General features: G+C 39.6%; 1 protein-coding gene across 3 annotated transcripts; it reads left to right on the plus strand.

Annotated features, from left to right (window-relative positions):
• The first annotated feature begins 105 nt into the window (after positions 1-105).
• MFAP3L (microfibril associated protein 3 like) lies at positions 106-20,675 on the plus strand. 3 transcript variants are annotated; one of them, XM_048305386.1, is made up of 4 exons: positions 106-159; positions 11,478-11,878; positions 15,502-15,564; positions 15,682-20,675. In XM_048305386.1, the coding sequence occupies exons 2-4, from the start codon at positions 11,596-11,598 to the stop codon at positions 16,362-16,364; spliced, it is 1,029 nt and encodes a 342-aa protein (XP_048161343.1). In that variant the 5' UTR covers positions 106-159; positions 11,478-11,595; the 3' UTR covers positions 16,365-20,675. The 3 variants fall into 3 exon arrangements, with proteins under 3 accessions (XP_048161343.1, XP_048161341.1, XP_048161342.1); XM_048305384.1 differs by having other exon boundaries at positions 15,502-20,675; XM_048305385.1 differs by having other exon boundaries at positions 112-134; positions 15,502-20,675.
• The last annotated feature ends 1,213 nt before the right edge of the window (positions 20,676-21,888 follow it).

Consider the following 21,888-nt stretch of genomic DNA (forward strand, 5'->3'; position numbering starts at 1 on the left):
GCCCGGCCCCGGCCCCGGCCCCGGCCCCGGCATGGTGCTGCGCGGGGCGCGCTGAGGGGCGCGGCGGCGGCGGGCGCTGCCGCGGGGCGGCGGCAGCAGCGGCGGCAGCACAGCGGCAGTGGCAGCAGCAGCGGGTGAGCGGCAGCAGCGGGCGGGCAGGTGAGCGGCGCGGGGGGCGCGGGCCGCGGTTCCCTGGTGGGCGGGCGAGCGGCAGTCCCGGGGAGGCGCTGCCCGCCGCTGCCTCCACCGCCCGCGCCGCCGGCACCTGCCGCGGCTGCCGGCGACCTGCGAGCCGGCGCGGTGGCCGCAGAGCTCCGCGCTGAGCCCGGGCGTGCTGTCCCGCCGGCGGCCCCGGGGGAGCCTGGAGGGCCGCAGCAGGGTCCGGTGGCCGTGCCGGGGGAGCGCTGCAGCCCGACCAGCCCGGCACGGCGCTTCTCCCGCGGCGGCTGTCGCTCGCGGCCAGCCTGGCGTGGAGCGCGGTATCTCCCCGCTCAGTGGGAGCCCAGTAATGCTGTGTTCAGCATGAAAGTTCAGGAGATTATTTCATATCAGCACCGGGGCTTGAAGGAAAGTGGGTTTCGTTAGGCAAAAAAACCCTAACGAGCCTAAGGCTTTACTGGAGCCTTCTGGCTCCTGCCCGCAGGATGCTCGCTGCTGTCCCGTCCTGGGAAGGCGAATGGGAGGTGACACCTCAGTGCAAAGACCTCTTCGATGGAGCTGACTTCTAAGAGAGGTTAACTTGTGCTGCCTTAAATTTAAAATAAAGGATGCCTCCTGATACTTTGCTTTAATTACCCATTTACTTCACAGGATAGCCTTGTAAGATAAAACTCAATTTCATAAGTGTCCTGAGGGAACTAGAATCTAACACTTCAGAGTGGTCTTGCAATAATCTTTTGAATCCTGTTTCTTAACAGGGCCAATTCGAGCAGTATCGGACAAGGGAGCTTAAGAGAACAGAGACTGCTACTGAGCAGGCACTTTTCTAGTGCATTTGTCTGGAGAGTCTTGTAAGAGACTACACTTCCTAACAGCCCTCTTTCATTTGTTAAATTGAAGCATCTCAAATGGAGCTACCCTGATAAACCCACTTGGGGAAATAAAAGTACCAACTGTGGCAAAATCCTAAATGCAACCTCATTTGGTACATATGTGTCTGAAGAGCTGTGAAATTATTTCAAAGGGAAGAACACAAAGGAGTTAAGGGGGGGAAAGGTAGTATTTTAGTTCTTTAGAGACATTATATTAAGAAAGAGTTCCTCTTTTCACTGCAGTAGGACAAAATACGGCAGATCTTTTTTCAGTGGAGATGATGTTTTGCATGACAGGAATCCTTTGTCTGGTTTAGCATGTACAGTTAGCAACAGCACCATTGATATACTTGTGGTTGCTGTAGTAGAAATCCTTTTTTATTAGAAATCCATCTAATTCAGACTGCAGCATATCAACGTCAGATGATGTTGACTGCATCTTACACAGCTAGAGTGCACATTGTGCACCCATTTTTTTCTGAAGAATTTGGAGTTTTCAGAGGCCTGGACAAACAGCAGAACATCTTCAACAAACAAAAAAATATGTTTTGTGTCCAATGCATATTTCCCGTCCTGAAAGTTCATAAAGTTTAGAGAGAAAATCAGTTACTCTTAAAACATTTAGCACATGGTGGGAGTGTGGTAGTGAATTCTGAAGTGATCCATATCATACAACTCCAGTTGCCTTCCTGCCCTGTCCCCTTTGCCTCCCTGCAATTAGGCAGGTCCTGCACGAATGTGGAGGAGGAGGATGGAGTTGGCACAGAACCTGCTAAAGTGCATTCATTGCTTTAACCAGGGGAACAAAACCCAAACCCGGGCAACAGAGGGTTACCTTTGTGACACAATGATAGGGCTTCTGGGAAATTATTTAAATGGAACAAAATCAATCTCCATTTCAGTTCTTGTCTACAAAGTTTGGAATGTGGGACTGGCATTTCTTTTATGGTTTAAGCTTCTTGCCCAGTGTAAGGCACCAGTGAGATGTGGATGCAATTTACAGCAGGGAGAGTGAGCTTGCCAGGAGCTAAAGCAACCTGAACCAAGCTCTGCTAGCAGGGTCTTCTTTCTCTGTCAGCAAATTGCACCTTTACTAGAAGTTTTTGCAGGCACAGATGCCTATGATACTACTTTGAGATGTCCTGGATTGTATTAATATGTCACTAGAAGACTGGTGTAAGTCCAGGGTCTTGGATAGTTCCTGGAATTTTTCATTCCTGCAATTCTGAGCTGCCATCCATTCATGCAGACTTGTGGGCTTTTGCAAATGTCTCTCGGTATCCTTAATTTTTTTATTTCGTTTTGACGATTAAAACAGTGGCATTTTCTGCCTATATACAGACCCACTTTAGAAACATCATTTCCAAGACAATTGAGAGGTTATTACTTTCACCAGTTACTGTGATTAAAATCATCCATAGCAGGATTTTAGAGCATTTATCAGAAATAACAACCTCTGTACAGATGTGTGTAAATAACTTTATTTTGGAAAAGGGCCACTATATGTGGAGGAATTGGATTAAGAATAACCTAGCTAGCCCAGACCTAATATTTAATTGACATGGGTCTGCCACACCGAGCGTTTTATTCCAAGAAAAGATTGTTGCTGATATTTTTAAGTCACACAGGGGCCAGGGCACTGCAGCTGCACACGTGTGTGTGATTCCCAGTCCTATGTGTGTGACCGTGTGGTTCACACACAATACTGGATGCTGAGAAAGGTATGTGCCTTTAAAGTTGCACTTTTCAATGTGACGTCGACTTAACTGGCACACAAGTCTGAAATTATAGAGGTTCTTGAGTAAACTCTTGAGTGTCTTCAGCTAAATTATTGCATATACATGACAATATACAGTCATGTTTGGAGAGGGCTGAATTGATCACGTTTGGGTACAAGCAAGACTTAGGGTGCTGTGTGGTGCAGGGCAAACTTTTTCCCCCTTTGTTACTTGTGGAGGAAAGAGGTGCAGACACTTTTAACCTGATTGCAATCAGTCATGAGCAGTTAGATTCCTTTAAATTCCCCCTCTGACAAGGTTAATCCTGTCCTAATCATGCCATCCACATGTAACCTCTTTCCCCTGTATCCCAGCAACCAATAAACATGAAAGCCAATCATTAAAAATTATATCCATCTTACAGTTCCATAGGGATAGAGAAGAATTAGTCATACTTAAATATGTTTTCTCCTATTCTTTTTTCTTTTGTGTTCCAAATAATATGGGAGCCTTTTGTTAAAATAGCATAATAAAAGCTATATCAGTGCACTGAAAACATTCAGTTGTTCAAAATTTAGACTTTAAATAGAATTTTTAGCCTGCAAAGTCCTTCATATCTTTGTTTAAGCAAAACTTAATTTTTAATTTCGTGTCTTATTTAAATGTTTTACATCTGGATTTTTCCTTCTTCCTTTGGAAAAAGAAAACCACTAGATGTGCTTAAGGAATGGTTAGGTTTGACAAGCAGAGCTCAAAGGAGGAAGTGGAATAAAGTGAACTGGGTGACGTTCTACACTGCTATGTTCTTAGCAGAGTCTCATAAGCCTTGCCAAGAGCATATGAGATCTGTTGCATTTGCTGACTTTGGTTATTTAAACTGTTGGCAGAATAATGCTTACAGAGTGCTGGAATAAATAAAAGATACAAGGTGCATAAAGAAAATGAAAGATATGTAGATCTTGGTGAGGCCAGGAAGAGCTCAGATATACATGGAAGTGTGGGAGGGATTCTCTGTGCATCTTCATTGTTCCTCCTTTCTCAACAGAGGGAACTTTTAAGCATTGATCTATCTGCATTTACTGCAACAGCAAACCAGCAGCTATGCTGAAAGTTTGCAAGGAGTTAAGCAAGGGACTCTTAAAGCCATACAAATGTTTCTGGAATAAGAGCTTTGTATACAAAACTATACTGAATGGTAATTGTACAGCCTCCTAATAAATACAAACACTGAGCAAATCTAGTTAAGCTATATAAACACAGCTTTTATGTTTAAGAATAAAATTCTTCAAAGCACTTATACATAATCAGACATAAGATGGGCCTTGAAAAATCTCCACTATCGATAGTGTTGAATTTTCTTCATGATCTGGGTAGCCTACAACTCAGTAGGACATTTTCCCAACAGTACCTGCCTTGATGAAAAACAGCATGCTTCTCCACTAAATATAGAACTTTGCTTCTGCTGCAGTCATTAAAATACCACATAGAAAGAAAACTCAGATTTCTCAGTCCATATAAATGTGGACATCTGAATTACTACTTTTTAATGAGAAGTTAAGCATCTAAGGTGCCTGAGTGCTTTTGTTGCTTCAGTGTATTTTGCAAAAAGTTGATTTAATACAGCAGAGATGCTGGAATTACAGGAGCTGTGGCATCAAAAGGGGATTTTCCAGAGATTTGGCATTCTTAAGGTACTTTTAAATAACCTCTCCAATAATTACCCACCGACAGTCTTCATTCATTCTTTTTTAGGTTAATGGATTAGCATCTCTGAGTGTGCATTGACATCAGGAGAGTGCACATCAGACCAAAGACATGGTTAAATCAATGGGTCCATTCAGATATTTAAAGTGAAGCTCTAGGATGCCATGTGATTGCTAGTTTTGCAATATTGAGACATGAAGTAGGATAAAGAGGAACAAAACTGAGGAGAAATTTACAGTAAAAGCAATCTGAAACATTTACACACTGATAAAGGCAACATGAAAACTCTTTCATTGTACCACTGCTGAACAGAAAGGCATTTTCATTTCCCTAAATGAAAAATATGGATATAACATTAATTTTCAATTACACATCTAAAATATGTAATCACCTCATTGCTTGCTGCTTTCTTGCTGCAGTCTATTGTTACACTATGGAACCCTGAAACTAAGACAATTGTATCTTTACAATACTTCTTTCCTTTGTTACCCACTACAGTGTTGTGTGTATTCAGACCAAGACAATTTTAGAAGACAAAAACTGATAATGAGTAAGTTTTGCTCAGGTTCTGCCATTAATGGTAGAATAAGCTACAGTCCTTGATTTTTCCATTTTCTTTCTTTTGTTATTTATCATTTATCACCTTACAAAACAGATTGACAAATGTTTGCCTGTAAGAACTTACCAATGCCTGCAAAATGTACGATTAATTTTAATTTATAGGCTTCTTTGTTTTAATTTTTTTTAAGACAGGAGTGCTAGAAAAGGTCTCCAGGTTGCCATACTGACATCCATTCCTGTTCACTGCCCAGGGTCATACACTCAGAGGACAATGCATACATAGAAGTTAAGTCCCCAAGTTTATCACAGGCTGTCATAATCTATGAATCTGTGCTTGTAAATTATATACAATTTCTCTTGAATCTTCATAGATTCCCAGCCCTTATTTTATCCTGTGTCAAGAAATTGAGACAATCACCTTGAGGGAGATGATTCTCCCCCTCTACTCTACCCTTGTGAGACCCCACCTGGAGTACTGCCTGCAGGTCTGGGGTCCTCATCAGAAAGATGTGGAGGGGGTGAAGCAAGTCCAGAGGAGGGCAACAAAGATGCTCAGAGTTACCTTGGCTGGAAATAAGTCGTCTTTTTATGCTGAGGAGGAGATGTACTGTTCTACTTACTTATCACGCAAGTACAGTGCAGAAGGCCAAATACTATTTTTTCCAGGCTGTAGTCAACACTCTTAGCCTGTCTTATCATTCTAAAATGCTGCTACTCAACAAATTATGAAGGGATCATGAAGACAATTTCCCAGCAACCCATATAGTAATTTTTAAGATCAGATATATTTTTTCACATTGACTTCCCCAAGGCAATTCTTGTATTTGTGTTTCTGGAGTATTAGAGTTTCTTTTGGTTGAGGGGGGCCTCTGGGGGTCATCTGATCCAACAGCCTGCTCAAAGCAGGGCCAGTGTATACCAGCTCAGTCAAGTTTTGAACTTCTCAAAGAAGAGGGATTCCATAGCCCATCTGGACGACTTATTGCAGGGCTTAGCTGACCTCCTGCTTAAAAGTTTTTCATAAATAATGATAATTTCTGTTGTTACAGCTTGTGTGCCTTGTCTCATGTCCTTTCACAGCACATCTCTGAGAGGAGCCCATGTCTGTCTTCTCTATATCGTCCCATCAGGTGGCTGAAGGTAGCAAGTGACACCAGGTGGCTGAGCACACATGGCCAGGGCTCAGCCCTGTTGAGAGGTTTCCTCAAGTTCCCAGGCAGCTGAAGGCAGCTGAAGAGACTAAATAAGCATATAGCTGAGGGCTGCTGCCCAGCTGGGAATCCCCAATCTAGATGTGCAGAAGGAAGCTTTTCATCTTACAAACATCACCAGCAGGTCACCTTTTCAACATAGCCAGGGAAACAGAAAGCCATGAAGTTATGAAGGACTGAAATCCTCCTCTCCAGGAGAATGAACAGAGCAGCTCTTCCGGAAACAAGCATTAATATTTTATTAACTGTCAAATTAGTAGAAAAATAAGTCAGAAATTTTCTGCTAGTTGTAAAAGAGTGACATTTCTTTTCATCTGCACGTCTGCACCCTAATAATTAGACCTTTTCAGTAGATGGTTCTCACTCATAAGCCTATGAACTGGCAGTGAGCTTCTCACCTGTGGGGCATAGGTTCCTTCATTTGCATTCCTGTTTCACTAACACCTGTTACCTTTTACTTTTGCCCACTCTTTAAAGACATTGCCTATGGAAACTAGGAAAAGTTGCAAGCAGTTCTTGAATAATAAAAAACTAGGCTTAATTTTCTCTTGTAGCATCAGCCTTTATACTTACTTTAGACAAGTGAGAACTAGAATGAAAATCATTTAATTTTCTTGGTCACTTACAAGCCAAGGAAGATGGCATTGGGATGTTGAAGCTATAGGAGCACAATTTATTCATTACGCAATAAGCTGGCTTCTTGTGCTTCACTTCTGAATTGAATAACCTCGCAGTTAATAGGATTACACATTATTCCAAGAACAAGAACAGGCCAGTCTTACAGATGTGAGTGAGCCAGTAAAAGGTATGCATCATTGCTCTCCTTTTCTGTTCTTTTGTGCTCTGCTATCATGTTGTTCTGCACAAATGTGGCACTTAAAACCATGACCCCACACCCATAGTCATTTTCTTTGGTGGCAATAGTATGGGAAGGAACATGAAAAACTAAATGACATGAAAAAATAAATGGTCAGTCAGAACATGTCTCTGATTAATGTTCCTAGTCAGTCATAGCTGTGTCTTCTGTTTAGACTGATGTCTGATTTTGGACAGAGAAGTTGTAGCTGTAGCTTTTGTCCGTGTTTCACATTAATTAGGAGTAAAACTATCACACTGTAGCTCTGCTTTTTCTGGAGCACATTCCAGGGGATTTCTCTGGATAGAAATGCATAGAGAGCATGCTAGAGCTGGCTGTCATGTCACTTAGAGGAAAAGCTTGTCATGTGTTCTCATGTGGAGCAAGTCTTTTCCTTGGGAGCTAATCTCACAAGCAGTAAATCTGTTACTTTAATATTTTCAATTTATACCATTTGGGTTGGGGAATTTAAAAACAGAACTATTTAATCTATGGACCACTGGCACGCATTGTTGAGTGGTAAATCTTGCTCCAGATACAATACAGCAGGAGAGTTTCCTATATATATGTTCTAGGTGCTGGAGGAGATTTCATTCATTTCATTCCATTTTTGGAGGTAAGCCTGTCCCTATCCCACTGCTTTGGATGGAAAACATAGCTCGGAATAGACAGGAATGTTCTTTTTCCAATTCATGCACCACAAATTTAGAAGTTAAAAAAAAAAGTATGTGTTACCACATGAATTATATAGAGTTTTATTTTCTGTAAGTATTTTACAGGTAGCTCGTGTGCTTTGGGGAATTAGCTTTTTGTTTATAGTGACTTTTTAATGGCAAAAATGCATCAAGAGACTCAATCTGTTCCTACAAAGCGAGTCTCAGGATTGCAGGTGTCCTCCTTTAGAGTACTGTGTTAGTCTCAAGTAGTTATTACAGGAATCTTTGTTTTAGTCTGGTCAATGCAGCTTTCTCTGACTTAGGTCATATTAAAAGGTTACAATTTTGGCTGCCTTCATCAGGTTTATCATGGGTCACAGCTAATTGCTGCCTCTCGTGGCCAAGATCCTGGGCGACAGCACTGTACCCACTTCTCCATTGCTCTGGATTCTCTTGCTGCTTTGCCAGACATCACTAGCAGTCCTATTTTTGTCTCAGTCTTTTCCCCATTTAGTTGTGTGATTAAACCATAACTTGTTACATCACTTATGTTTAGCAAAGCAACTGGCTTCTAGATCTGTGTTCCCTGATATCCTCAGGCAATCTTGTGCCTATGGCAAAGCAGGAGGACAGGAACTCTCAGCAAATCTTCCTTTGCATCAGCGTCTGGTGTGACTACATTTTCTATCCTTTCAGTTCTCTCTCTGCTTCTTCCTGCTTTCCTAACCTGACTCTAGCATTTTTGTCATGCCCAGCAGGTTTGCAGAGGGTCCTGGACATGCAGGTCCCAGCATGGCCACCCTGTAACTTTCTTGTATCAGCTGGGGCAAAGAAAGCCTTCTTTGGTTTCTTCCATCTCTTTTGTTCCCTGATAACATTGGAGAGGATGCACACCAAAGGAAAGATTGCCTACTGCTTCCTAGTTGCCCTGGGAACATTTGCATCCTAAAACACTGTTCTTCAGAGAGATCTCTCCCTGTCTCCTCAAACATACTCAGGCACTTCCCTGGATGGCATATGAAAGCAGCAACCTTCATTTCCAAACATTCTGCTTTAAACCTACTGCCTGATTATTCCTCACATTAGCCATCAAACTGTATTTATTTCTAATACAAATGTATCTAGAGAGGTATTTAGTGTTTTCTTAATAGTCTACATTCCAGGAACATACATGAGAAAGTACATTCCCAGGAGTAAGAAGGAGTAGGTAAGAATCTTACAGAGTAGATAGATGTAAATTACTCATCTCTATTTTAACATTTACTGCAGCTATTTATGGTTCAATTCTGTGCCAGAATGAGGGAGTCACTGTTAGCTTCAGACAAGTAATCGACCCTTTGGCCATACAGTGGACCAGTCACATTTGCTATCACTACACAAAGGTACAGTTTCTGCTTTCATATGCTCTGCGTTCAGAACAGGTAAACATACAGAACAGGCAACGCCTTACAGCCGTCACAGAGCTTCCAAACCTCTGCCCACACCCCTGTGCTGTGGGGAATCAGTGGGCCATCAGCTACCTCGAACTTCCTAATACACTGCTGGTCCCTTCCTTACAGGTCTTCTGTTCACCCACTGGGGAGATGCTATTTCATTTCCTTCTGGAATGCAAACTGCTCTCCACAATAAACACCTTTTTTTGATTGCTACTTTTTTTTCTGCTATAAAAATATATGATAGACCCAAATACAGTAATAACAAGCCACTGGCAGTAATTAGAACACAAAGCTTAATCAATTTATGTTGTTCTTTTTCCCTTCCCATTGTCTTAATCCAGCCAGTCTCTGTTCCTGCTCCTTTGCCAGGAAGTGTGATTTTGGCTTTTCTGTATGGCGCAATGCAGATCTATGACACTGTACAGAAACATTTTATAGAATGAATATCTGTAATCATGAAGAATGGCAGTCTCCAAGGTTAATGGAGTAGTAGAAATGAGATGTAAATAGTTACTGAAGTGAATAGGCAGAACTGAAGGGTTTTTTTCCAAACTGCTGACTCAGACGGAGTGTACCTATACAGATCTTCAAAAGCACAGCCTCTACATGCTTTGTATAATTGGAAATAGATTTCTGAAGTCATTGTTTATATAGCTTTATATGACAAATGAGATTTGAATATTAATTTAAAGTTTAAAATTATTCTGTGTCTTCGAGAGAAATACTTCCACAGTCGGTAATTATAAAAGCAGAGAAAAAACAAGGACAGGCTTGAAGCTGGGACAGACCTCTGCATCATGCCTGCAGTTTATCTAAAAAAACATAGGTTTTCATTTCTAGTAATGATTCATCCTGTAAAATGGAAGAATTAATTTGCTTTTTCAGTAACAGCAGTATCTCTTGGTATGAAAACAAGTTCATTGCTTTACAGAGAAGAGAGGATGCCTAAGAAAACAACCTAAGTAAAATATTACCAGTGAAAGACAGTAATGTTGCTTTCTTTCCTTTTTGAATACAGAAGATAAGGAAGGGAATTTTTTTGTTTGTTTCTTTTTATTTTAGTGGTTCCTTTATATATGGAACTGATCTAGGGAAATTATCTTGTCCAGTTATTTTATATGCTAAGGCAGATGAGTTACCATGGGTCAAATGTATATTTAAGAAAATATAAATAGTTTTGAAATGGAAATGTTCATTTGGGGAAAGTTTGTTAGACAGTTTCCTATATTTGGGTTCCAGATAGATTCCTCTAACTAAAAGTTTCACTAAATTTCAGTTATTTACCTTAGAAACACTTTGAGTAAAACCAATATAGGGTTGGATACTCTGTGATTTAAACGTGATTTGTGGCTTTTAGACTCTTGAGTGAAATTTTCCAAGGTGCTCATTTTGAGGCCAACATTATGCCCTCACTCAGTACTGAATGCCAATTGTGTTCACTGGCAGCATAATGAGGCCAATAGAGAGCCATTTGTAACCCCCTGCCTCTGTCCAGAAACTGAAATCACTGCTTTAGAAAGGCCTCATTGTGGATGATTAGTTGAGGGAAAATACTGTAGGGAGAGTGTGCAAAAAGTACGCAGGCAAAATGCTTAATGCCACATAAGGAACAGAAAAGTCCTACCTTCATTTGTATCTCAAAGGAACATTAACAATAATTATGTCACTAGCAAGTACTCTTCTTTACGAATCTGCTCTAAAAATAACAACACTGAAATTACTTTATCAAGCATGTAATACCCTCTTTTAAGAATATTCTTCCATGTTTTATCTCAGACAGCAGTAGCTGAAGAAAAGTGAATGGTCTGAGATGTTTTGCTGTATGTGTTTGGGAAAAATTGTGTATATCAAGGATTCCAACATTATATCCAAAAACCCATCCTGGAATTGTTCTTTCTTACACTATGTTTCACCATGCACGTGGAAGAGTTGCAGCACCAAACTGGTAGTGACAGTTTTTAACATGCTGTCTGTTTTTCCTGTTGATTTTGCAAATGTTTAAGAAAAATTTAAAAAAAAAAGAAAAAAAAATCTGTTTAACTTTTGGCATAAAACTGTACCTGCTAAGTGTCTAGGTGATAAAAGCCTTCTGCTATGCCTGTCACTCTGAACAACACCATTGTCAGGAAAATGTATGCATCTTTTTCCAGTAAGGATAAGGACTGTGATAACATTAGCATTCAGACAAGACACTGCACTGATGATTGTGAAATGCATTAATGGATGTGTCACTATTTTAAAAGAGCACATCTAATGGATTGTTTATATATGCCATCTCACTCTACTTATTTATTTATTTTATAGGATATTTTAAGCATAAAATTGTACAGATCAAAGTAGAACTCTTCTGTGACCTGCTCAACTCAAGGACCGCATTCAACAGAACCAGTTCCCAGCCAGTCGTGTACCCCACTGAAGGAAAATGGACATACTGAACAGCCACCGCTTTTTGTACTTTCTGCCTACCACACGCCTTGTCATCTTATTAGCAGCTTTGACCACTGCTGAGGATGTCAGTAACAGCACTTTCAACCGCACTGACACACACACAGGGGCTGTGCCTGTGGTGATCTCCCGCATCGACCACATCATAGTCAAGGAGGGCAGAAGTGCCTTGATCGACTGCAATGTCCAAGGAAGTCCCAGTCCACATTACAGATGGTACAATTCCAATGGCCGCCTGCTCCAAGAGGAGGAGAATAAAGGTAAGATCTTAGTGATAGCACTGATGTAGCCTGTCCAGAGACACTTTTGATTTCAGCAAGTTGACAAATAACCTGAATTTAATGGCCTGGCTGTGGTATTTTCCTGTGTGAAGATAAATGAAAGCCTGGTGGCAGTTATAAATTTTTTATGTGCACCTTGGAAGAAAACAGTAACTTTTTATGTGTTATTTATAGCAACACATAGCAAGAAGCTGAAGCAGTTAAAAGAAGGTGTAGACAGGCTTATTTTCATTGGAAGACTTCGGGTCTGTTCCTGTTTCTCATTCTGTCCTCCTTTGTTCTTTGGCACCAAAAAAAGATTAAAAAGCTGTTTCCCAGCACAAAGGAGGATTCTCATGACATATGAGAATAGTTTGTTGGCGTGAACTCAACACAGCTAACTCCCTGATAAGCCTTCTGTCTTTATGTGCAGTGCCATGGCAGTGTGAGAAGCAGGAGGTGCCCTGAACAACCAAGTGGAAAACCTATATAGGGCAGCAGTCAGAAGGACAGGCCAAATTTGAGCCTTCCTGGCTTTAGTTAAGACTCTTCAGTGCCATTTGCCAGAGACCTTAATTACATGTGGGCTGATTTTCCTTAAATGGAAGGTTTGGGCGATAATCCTAGTTATACTTCTAAGGAGTGTTTGAGCGGAGTGTGGGTATATGAAAGGTGTTTTTCTCATGTAATCCTTCCATAGTGACTGCTTTGTTCACAGCATGATGAAATAAACTCTTAGCTGTAAGATAGCGTGCCTAACTAATGGCTGACCTGACAGAGAACTCTGCTGTGACAGGAGTAACGATTGACCCAGCTTGATGTGAAAGAGCAGTGTGTATCTGTAAGAGCTTACTGCATAACTGGTTATGTTTTACATTACAGCATGTAAAGCTAGAGAAAGGACCTACTTGAGCTACTAAGCAGACTTTCGAACATGATTTGTGTGGTTGTGGCAACATACAGCAATTAGTATGCTGGAGTGTTTTGCTAAGGTTCACTAACAGAAAATTTCCCCTCTAGTTAGGCATCTAAATTTAGGTCTTTGTGTAGTCAGCTGAGAGAGCTGGCTAAAACAGACATTTAGGTAGGTGAGCGAAAACTTTGACCAAATTAGTAAAAATTGCAGATGTAGTATTAAAACAACATCACTTTAACTTAGAATTTCAACAGTGCAATACCTCCTTTAAGAAACTGTCTTTCTGTAAGAAATGTTTCCTAGCTTGAGACCTTTCTTTGTGATGTTAAGTATGGCATTGAATTGTTATCAAAACCCAGCAATGATACCTTCTCTAGTCATTGTTTTCTCATTTAGCTTAATATGGCTGTCAGGATCCACTGGCATAGACCCAGTAACTGAGTCACAGTTCAATGCCGTTATGCCATTTATAAGAGCTGGAGCCAGGTTACATCACAAGGTGTCTTGTTGTTTCACAATTAATAGAAACCTACTTTGCAAAAAGGACCAGCATTGCAATTCAAAGAAGTACTGAGCAGTGAATACTCTGTATTTTTTATTATGCTGGAGGTGGAGGACGTAGTGTCATCTGTTACAGATGCTAACGTTTCCTCTGTAAAGGAGTTTTCTTCTGAATTTGCCTAACTTTAGCAGATTGGGGTGATTTTTTTTTATGTGAAGGTCTGATTTAAACTGAGCTTTTATTTATTCTGCATTTTTTAATTTCAAGCAAAATGATTCAGGTGTTTTCAAGAATTATGCTAGGGTAAAAAATAGTGGTTTAGTTAAGTTAAAACTTCTAAGTAAGAGGATAAAAAGATGTAATTAAGAGCACGTCTGTACACATGAACTGAGGCAGGGATCTTGTGGGAATACTTTCTACACAGGCTTCTACTGGGGATAATGTAAAAAATTTGGGTAAGCCATGTTTAATTAGAAAAACTTTGAACATTGTAAAAGCCCATAACTACTCTGATTTAGAGGGGTTTTTGACTAATGAGTTTCGGAATTGCCCACAGTTTCTTTAAAAGAAATACAGGGAAAGAAATAGAATAATCTTTTTAATAATTCTGTGAAAAAGATAAAATAAATGTAGAAGCGAGGGATACACCAATCTGTGGCAGGACAGCAATCCTGCCTTGTGATTTACACAACTGCACAGGCATTTTTCACAGGTTTAATTCTCTGATCACAGGTTCTGTGTCTTTTTCAGCTGCCTTAATAGACTTAAATAGCAGCTGGTTAGGTTAAGTTTAAGGAAAAAAAAACTTCTTTGATGGTAAAGACAGGTGAACACCTGACATTCCTTTCTGTGGAAGGTTATTGAAATTCCAGCACTACATTCAGCAAATACCTGTCTGGAATGGCTTGGGATTGTGTTACAGAGATTGAAAACAGTTGAGTCTTCCTCTGAGCAGTAGTATGTACTAGCTGATCTTGTTGGCTTATATCAGCCTTTGTTACTGCTTCAAAAGGAAATCTTCTGTGGGATATCTCCCTGGAGGAAGTGTTCAGAAGGCACAGAGACACTCCACTTTCTGGCTGTTCTCTACTGTGTGAACACTTCCAGGAGTGGGTTTACATAAAGGAAAGAATTGACACCAGGCTTTCCTGTTGGATTTGACTTATGTTTTTTATAGCAAAGTTGCAATTTAAGAAGTCATGTCACACCAAATGAAGAAAAAATATACGTCCTCAGCTCTTAAATAGTGTAGTGGTATTTGAATAAAAATGAAGTTCACTTGAGGAACTAAAAATCTTCATTCATTACCAGTATATAGTGGCAAATACAGTAACTAGGTGAATCTTGAATCACTTTAGCAGTGACAGGAGTGATGGCTTTTTAACATGTTGTTTTAAATGCAGTTTCATACCTAAACTGTTCTGCTGTGCTAGGTTCAAAGAATATGAAGTGTTCATGTACGTGAAATGTATATGTCCATGCAGCGGACAAAGTTATCAATTATATTACATTGACAGAATTTACTTTTAAAGGTAAAACAAGTTCTGTCGTAGTTTGTAGAGGTGACAAACACAAGGTGTTCCCTGTCATGGCTCTTCTCCTTCCCATCTTTCTTACTCCTCCTATCCTACTTCCCTCTCTTTAATATCATACTTCAAAATCAGTTTCTCAACACCTCAGAGGGCAGGCAATGTAGTATATGGTATCTGAAATGTTAGGGTTTTTAAAGTTTACATTAACAGAATTATATGAGATACTGTAACGAAACACCAAAAATAACCCAGTTGTACGCAAATGCATTCATTGTCAGGGAACAAAACAAGGAGGGTTTAGTAGGTTTTTCTGCTGCACAATCCCATCGATCCTGTTCTTTGAGGAAGTGTGACCTGTGTTTCGGAGGCTCTCTGGGGTAAGTAGTCCTATCTTTCTAACTTAACTGACCACAAGATTGAGATATATGTCATGCATATTAGTATTTTTTATGAGACTGTTTTAGGGCATGCTCTGACTATCCACAGTTGATGTCAGGAATTTGATAGTAACACAGCTAGGATCTCAGGCCTTTATGATGGTAAATTCTTTGTCTTCTTGTGAGCATTACTTCCTTCTTCCAAAACCTGAAGCCAGTTTGACAAAGCTGATGTTTAAGACTATGCTGATCATGTGACAAAATACTTCTAAGTTACTCTGTTTCCTCTCCAACAGGAAAATGGTGGTTTCTTGACAATGGGCTACTAAACATTACCCGCGTGTCATTTGAAGACAGAGGTAAATACACGTGTGTTGCATCTAATATGTACGGCAGTGTTAACAATACTGTGACGCTGAGGGTTGTTTTTACCTCTGGAGATATGGGAATCTATTACATGATTGTCTGTCTTGTAGCTTTTACCATTGTTATGATACTGAACATTACTCGCTTATGTATGATGAGCAGTCATCTGAAGAAAACCGAGAAAGCAATCAATGAATTCTTCAGAACAGAAGGGGCAGAGAAACTTCAGAAGGCCTTTGAGATTGCAAAGCGTATCCCAATTATCACATCAGCCAAAACGCTCGAGCTTGCCAAAGTAACCCAGTTCAAGACCATGGAATTTGCTCGCTATATTGAAGAGCTTGCTCGGAGTGTACCTTTGCCACCTCTCATCATGAACTGCAGGACTATAATGGAAGAAATTATGGAGGTTGTCGGTCTGGAGGAGCAAGGACAGAATTTTGTACGGCAGACAGCAGAAGGCCAGGAAACCACTGAAACAGATGAGCTTTATATGATCCCAAATGCTTTGACGCGCAGTGAATCTCCCACAGCTGACTCAGATGCATCGTCACTGCATGAGCCACCTCAACAGATTGCAATAAAAGTGTCAGTTCACCCATTGTCCAAAAAGGACTGCATAGATGGTCAGTCACAGGAAAGCATGCAGTTGGACACCAAGGAAGAAGACCCTCCTCAAACACCAGCACTTCCTGCAGAGCCCCCTCCTGAGCCTTCTGCTGAACTCAGTTCTGATGACCCAGCACTGGCAAATGACAAAAATACATGCGTTATATATGAAAGCCATGTATGATAGTTACTCCTGAATCTATGCATAGCAGGAAAATCAGGTGGAGCTCTTTTAAAAATACATATTGTACTTGCCGCTAAGCCTTACCTGGAGACTATCATAGCAAAAGCATGTAAGTGGATTATTTGGCACTTTCTTCTCAGTTTAGTTTACCATGATGTATGGCAGAGTAATTGCTATTACATTAATATTAATTGCTCTTTTTGATTAGGAATATTTCCAAGAAACATTTACCTCAGCATTTTCTAGGTCGGAGTCACCTGTAGTGGCCTCCTAGTCACCGGTAGTCTTTGATGTAGGACACTTGAACTTACTAAACATAAAACTGGTTTCTATTTTTCTCCTTCACTCTCGTTATTTCCATCTATTGCATTTTTGCAAATATTAACTTGTGAATTTGAAATATTGCCCAAGAGGCAGCACTCCAGTAGCCAAATAAAATCCTAATAGATCCCATTTACAAAGCCTGTTTGCTCAGCTGCATTGTGATTTAGAGGGCTATTAAAGAAAGTTAAAATGTTTCTATTTCATTTGAGACCACACTGCTTAGCCACATGGGAAATAGTTTTCCCTTTTTCATGGAATGAAGATGCCAACAATTGTTTGCTTTGCATGGAGAAACAAGTTTGAGGTGTATATTACAGATGGGAAAGCCCACAAATATCTTACAGAAAGTTGCAGTCCAACAGCTCTGCAGGGGTTTTTTTTAGCATTTTCTATGTTGCCAGAAGTTTATATGGCAAACAGCTGCAAATATGCAAGATGTCTTGTTTTGAAGTAATTTGGAAGCAGTAACTATGTACTACCTTACGAGAAGGTATGCACGTTCCGTAACAGTCCTGCAAATGCCAGTTGATGACAAGGCTGAAATGGCAAAATACCCTTTTATTTGGCTTCTTAATTTTGAGCAAATTCATATATTCTGAAGATCAAGCCTAAATTCATATATAAGCATCAGTTTGAGAGTGTTGTATCCAAACTGGAAAAAAATATATGATCAAGTGTCCTATAAAATTACAAAGACAGTCACACAAACTGTTAATGCGATATAATTGTGTTGATATTTTGGGAACCTCCTATGTGTAGGATGTTCACTGCTTGAGTACATTTGACTCTACCCCAGTAAAGCTTTAATGATCACAGCAATTGTGGCGTTAAAAAGGATCAACATTTCTGCCAGGAAATGCCAGGAGTGGAAGGGAAGTGGTAATTTCTCTTGCAAATAGACAATAAAAAGTATCTTCTCTGTGAGTCTGGAAAGAAAGCACTTAGAAGGAGTTTGTATAGGGTTAATAGCATATTACTTAATTACTTTACACATTTAGTTTGGAACTAATGAACAAACTATCACTTTATAGTTTTTAAGAAGGATTCTAGTGTAAGTATAGATACTTAAAATAAATCTGGAATCAAGTATTTTGTAGAAAAAGAAGTCTCTTAGGTCTGTGGGGAGATGATGCATGGATGGCTCTCTGGACATTTTAATGAAGCAGTCACATCTCCATAAGGTGTCTGTTGGAGGCAATCAGTTATATTAACTGCACAGGTAATCAAGACCAGACAAAGTCAATGTTGCAGGTACATAAAAGAACCTTTGATAATGAACTGAGGTCTTACGCCAACTTCCTCATGTTAAAGTGCAGAGCCTCACTAGCAGTGTAATACAGGAATACCCCATGACTTACATAGGTGATGCAGAGAAGGCTCCATATTTAGCTTTCTGTGGTTGTTAAAAAAATTTAATAATGGCCTTCAGATCTGACAACCAACTTGTGAGAAATGGCAGCATTCAGATGTCTCATGGTTTTTTGTGCTCACTAGTGGCAGGCTTCTATACAAAATGCATTTGCACATGCCCAAAAGGAAACATGCAAGGGCAAAGTCCCTTTAGGAATGTGACTGGAAATATTTGAGTTCCAGCAAAGCAATACAAACGTAGAACTGAAGTTAGATTAGGAGAATACCATAAAGAACCTCACTTCTGACCAGTGTGATTGACAATAGTATTGATGCAAACTGTTAACTTCTTGTATGAATCCAAAGGACATTTCTGTTTAGTTTTCACATCAGTTTTTCAAGTTACTTAATTTGCTTCTCATACAAAAAGGACAAGGGCAGAAACAAAAGAAGAAACTTGCACTAAACTCCTTTAATTCACTGTAACCTCCTGAGAAGAGGCATGTTGATGTTTCTGCCTGTCCAGCATTTACAAACAATGCCCATGCATTCTGAAGTTACCTACCTGGTGCCCAACTAAGATTGCACAGATAAGCAAGGATGTTCTCCTTGAAAGCATAAAAATAACTTTTAAATTACACTTTAATTTTTTTTAAAGTTATAAAAGTATTTATTAAACTACAGTATTTTAATTTTAATTTTTTTTAACTATGAAGTTTTTACAATAGAGATCAGACGCCTTCATGTATTTCTAAGGTGTTCTGACCCTGACGCTTCTCTCAGGCTGTCCTCCAGCCTCTTTATTATTTATTTATTGAGAAACATTTGAGAGCAAACAATCCCCATGGATTTCTTCAGTATCACTGTGTAAACTTCCTTGAAGATACAGATGATGTTTTTCCCCAGAGGTTGCCCACAAAGGGCACGTTTGAAGTACACACAAACGCACAGTGCAAACCACATATAAGCAACAGGCACTTGGAATAGATACATGCAGTACATGGAGTGCTGGATTCCTGCTGTTGCAAGGTCAGAGGGAACCCTGAATTTTCTAGAGCTGGAGTCACTCAGAGCCGAGAGTTCACAGACTGCTCCAACCAGTCTGAACATTTAGCTTTGTGTTATTATCAGAATAAAACTGAACAGCAATGTAGCTGAAGAAAATACAGATTTTATACCGAACCAATGGTTCTGGTTTATGTGGTTTTTTGTGGTTTTGTGTATGCTGCTCAGTATCTTATGCATCCATTATATGACACTTCTAAGCCTAAAGCTTTTTATACACTTTCAGGAACTTCCTTTGTGGAAGACAGATGGGAAATAAGACCCAAACTTGTCTTTCCTGTTCCAAACTTTCTGGATGTGCTATTATGAAGTATGCAATTGTGTCTTGCAGTATTTCTTAGCAAATGGTCCAAGAACACAATTAACAAATATAAAATTAATAATGGCTCTAAGAAAACATTAATGTTTGCATTGTTATGTATTTTCATGCACCTTAAGCACTTCAGGGACATTAATCTGTTCCCATCGTTGGACTATGCACACCTTTTGTTACATTTTTCTATTTATTGTACCACCAAACACTAATGGTTCTTAAAACACTCAGAATCTGGAAAATCCAGTCCAACTGAAATTGCATTCTAAAAGCAAAGGAACACCAAGCCAGGCTTAATAAAGAAAAGAGATTTGCACAATATATTTACCCCATTTTCAAACATTTTTGCCAAAACTTCATGAAAGATGACTAGATTTCTGCAGCAGAAGAAATCAGTGTTGGATTTGAATTTTACACTTACTATTCTTTTTTTCTGTAAATGTAAGACCACATTAATCAGACCATTTAAACATAGTACTCACTATCTATTTTCTCAACATTTTCTTTTTGAGCAGCATTTGTTTACTGCTGATCCTTGTTTGTTCTCTGATTTGAGCATATTTGTGATGAAACCTACCCTTCAGTTATTTTTTGTCTGTCATACAAAAAATTTAAAAGAACCCATAGACCAGCATTTTTGTGCAGGTTTATTGGTACTTGGTAAGGCACAGAAGTATGCTCCTGTGCTTAAAAAATTACTGTATAATCATAAAACTTGCAAAATGGCATATACGGGCAGATGTTGATTTTTTTTTAATCAGTGCCTGTTTTATTCTAATGTACATACTATGTCAGTTCCTTGATTTGCAGTTACCTTTTAACAAAAGTACTGTAACATATAACCAGGGCTTTCTGACTTTCAGTTTGGTCAGATTAACTAATTCTAGAAAGTGTTAACAGTGTCGAATTTTCAAATGGGATATCTTGGCAGCATGCTATTTTAAGAGTTGGCCTCTTAAGTATGCCATATTTAGTGGGACAACTGAAAGCTTCTTAGATGCAAAGGAAGTGCTTGCACTAAAGTATCATAAGTTATATTTCATTTATTATGAAATCCTTTTTCATTTTACAAGAAATGTAAGACAAATATGAATGTGTTCTTTTGAGAAGCAGTTACTGTACTTTGATTTAAATAACTGTTATGATTTTATAGCTCACAGCCGTAAACCACAAAGAGACCAGTTCATGCTGAAGTGGCAAAATGAAATGTGATGTAGCTTGTACATTGATCATTGTTTCAATAAAGAATTTGCACATAATTTTGCTGAGTTTGTACACATTCAACAAGATTATGATTTCCTAGTAAGTGTATGCCATGTCTCCACTTCAAATGGAAGTAAATTATATCTCTCATTGTGCATCAGCTAAAATTCCAGAAATTTAATCAGGAGAAACAGTTATTTGCCTGGAAAGGAAGTTTTAATAAAGTTCTGAAAGGGAGCTGATGTCATTTTCAGAATATAGAATTACTGTTGTTACCAATAGCTTAGATTGCACATGTATGTAGTGTCCTTTAGAATCACGGCAGCACTTCCATCTGTAATCCAAAGGACTTTTTTGCCTGCTGTGTCCTTTCTGAGCTATGTCTCTGAGCATTGCAAAAAGTCTTGCTGCTGTTTTTAGACTTGGGGCCAATGAAATCAACATCTGTTCTCCCAGAGGCACCCTACTACCAAGACAAAAGAGAAGTGTGGGTTGCCATACCTGCACCCATTTCTTCACCCACCCTAAAAGGATGAGGTGAAATGAGTTTCCTGTCCCACAGCAGTTGGGCTGTTTCACTCCCTAACAGTCTTCAGCAGGACTCAGTTGAAGCAGACACTCTAATACCTTGTCCTGGCTCTGCTGGTGCTACACAGCTAGTAACCAAAGTCAGTCATTGATGGACTGGGGAGGGAGGGAATTGCCCTTTCACACATGAAAGATTTGCTCTTGCCAGCTGCCTATTCTAGGCTGAAAAACATAGCCCGTAACAGAAAAATTATAACTACTTCATGTTTTAACACTGCTGTTCAAAAGAGTGTTCTAAGTTTGACAAATATTTTCAGAAGCATTTTTATTCACCAGTTTTAGCTGAGATAAACTGAGAGGGACACAAATTATTTACAAATATCAATGAAAAGTAGATCAGTTGCAAGCTGATTACAAAAATGGAACACAAGGTCAGAGCCATATGCTATTTTATTGTCTTAGAATGGGACCCTGTCTTGCAACTGGAACAGTTTGATACACTATGCCTGGGCTTTTTTATATAGAACACACCTTTTCAGGATGCTCCCTTCCAGCATGCTGAACTCCTCCAACAGGTTTGTTGGAACACTTTTCATGAAGGCAGAGTGCCACCAAACAGTTGGTCCCAGTGAGCTACACACCTGAACATGCTGAAACAGACTGCTGCCAGTCCCGGTACTTACTGCAATGATAAGATGTTTATCATTTGGAAGAGACTGCCGTACATCAGTACTACAAAGG

Source organism: Corvus hawaiiensis, chromosome 5 (assembly GCF_020740725.1).
Source record: "Corvus hawaiiensis isolate bCorHaw1 chromosome 5, bCorHaw1.pri.cur, whole genome shotgun sequence".
Taxonomy (NCBI): Eukaryota; Metazoa; Chordata; class Aves; order Passeriformes; family Corvidae; genus Corvus; species Corvus hawaiiensis.

What these genes read in the sequence shown, in the direction of transcription:
- MFAP3L (XM_048305384.1), top strand. Translation starts at nt 11,596, where the DNA reads ATGGACATACTGAACAGCCACCGCTTTTTGTACTTTCTGCCTACCACA. An exon ending in CCAAGAGGAGGAGAATAAAG is followed by an intron (nt 11,879 to 15,501) that starts GTAAGATCTTAG and finishes CCTCTCCAACAG; the next exon opens with GAAAATGGTGGTTTCTTGAC.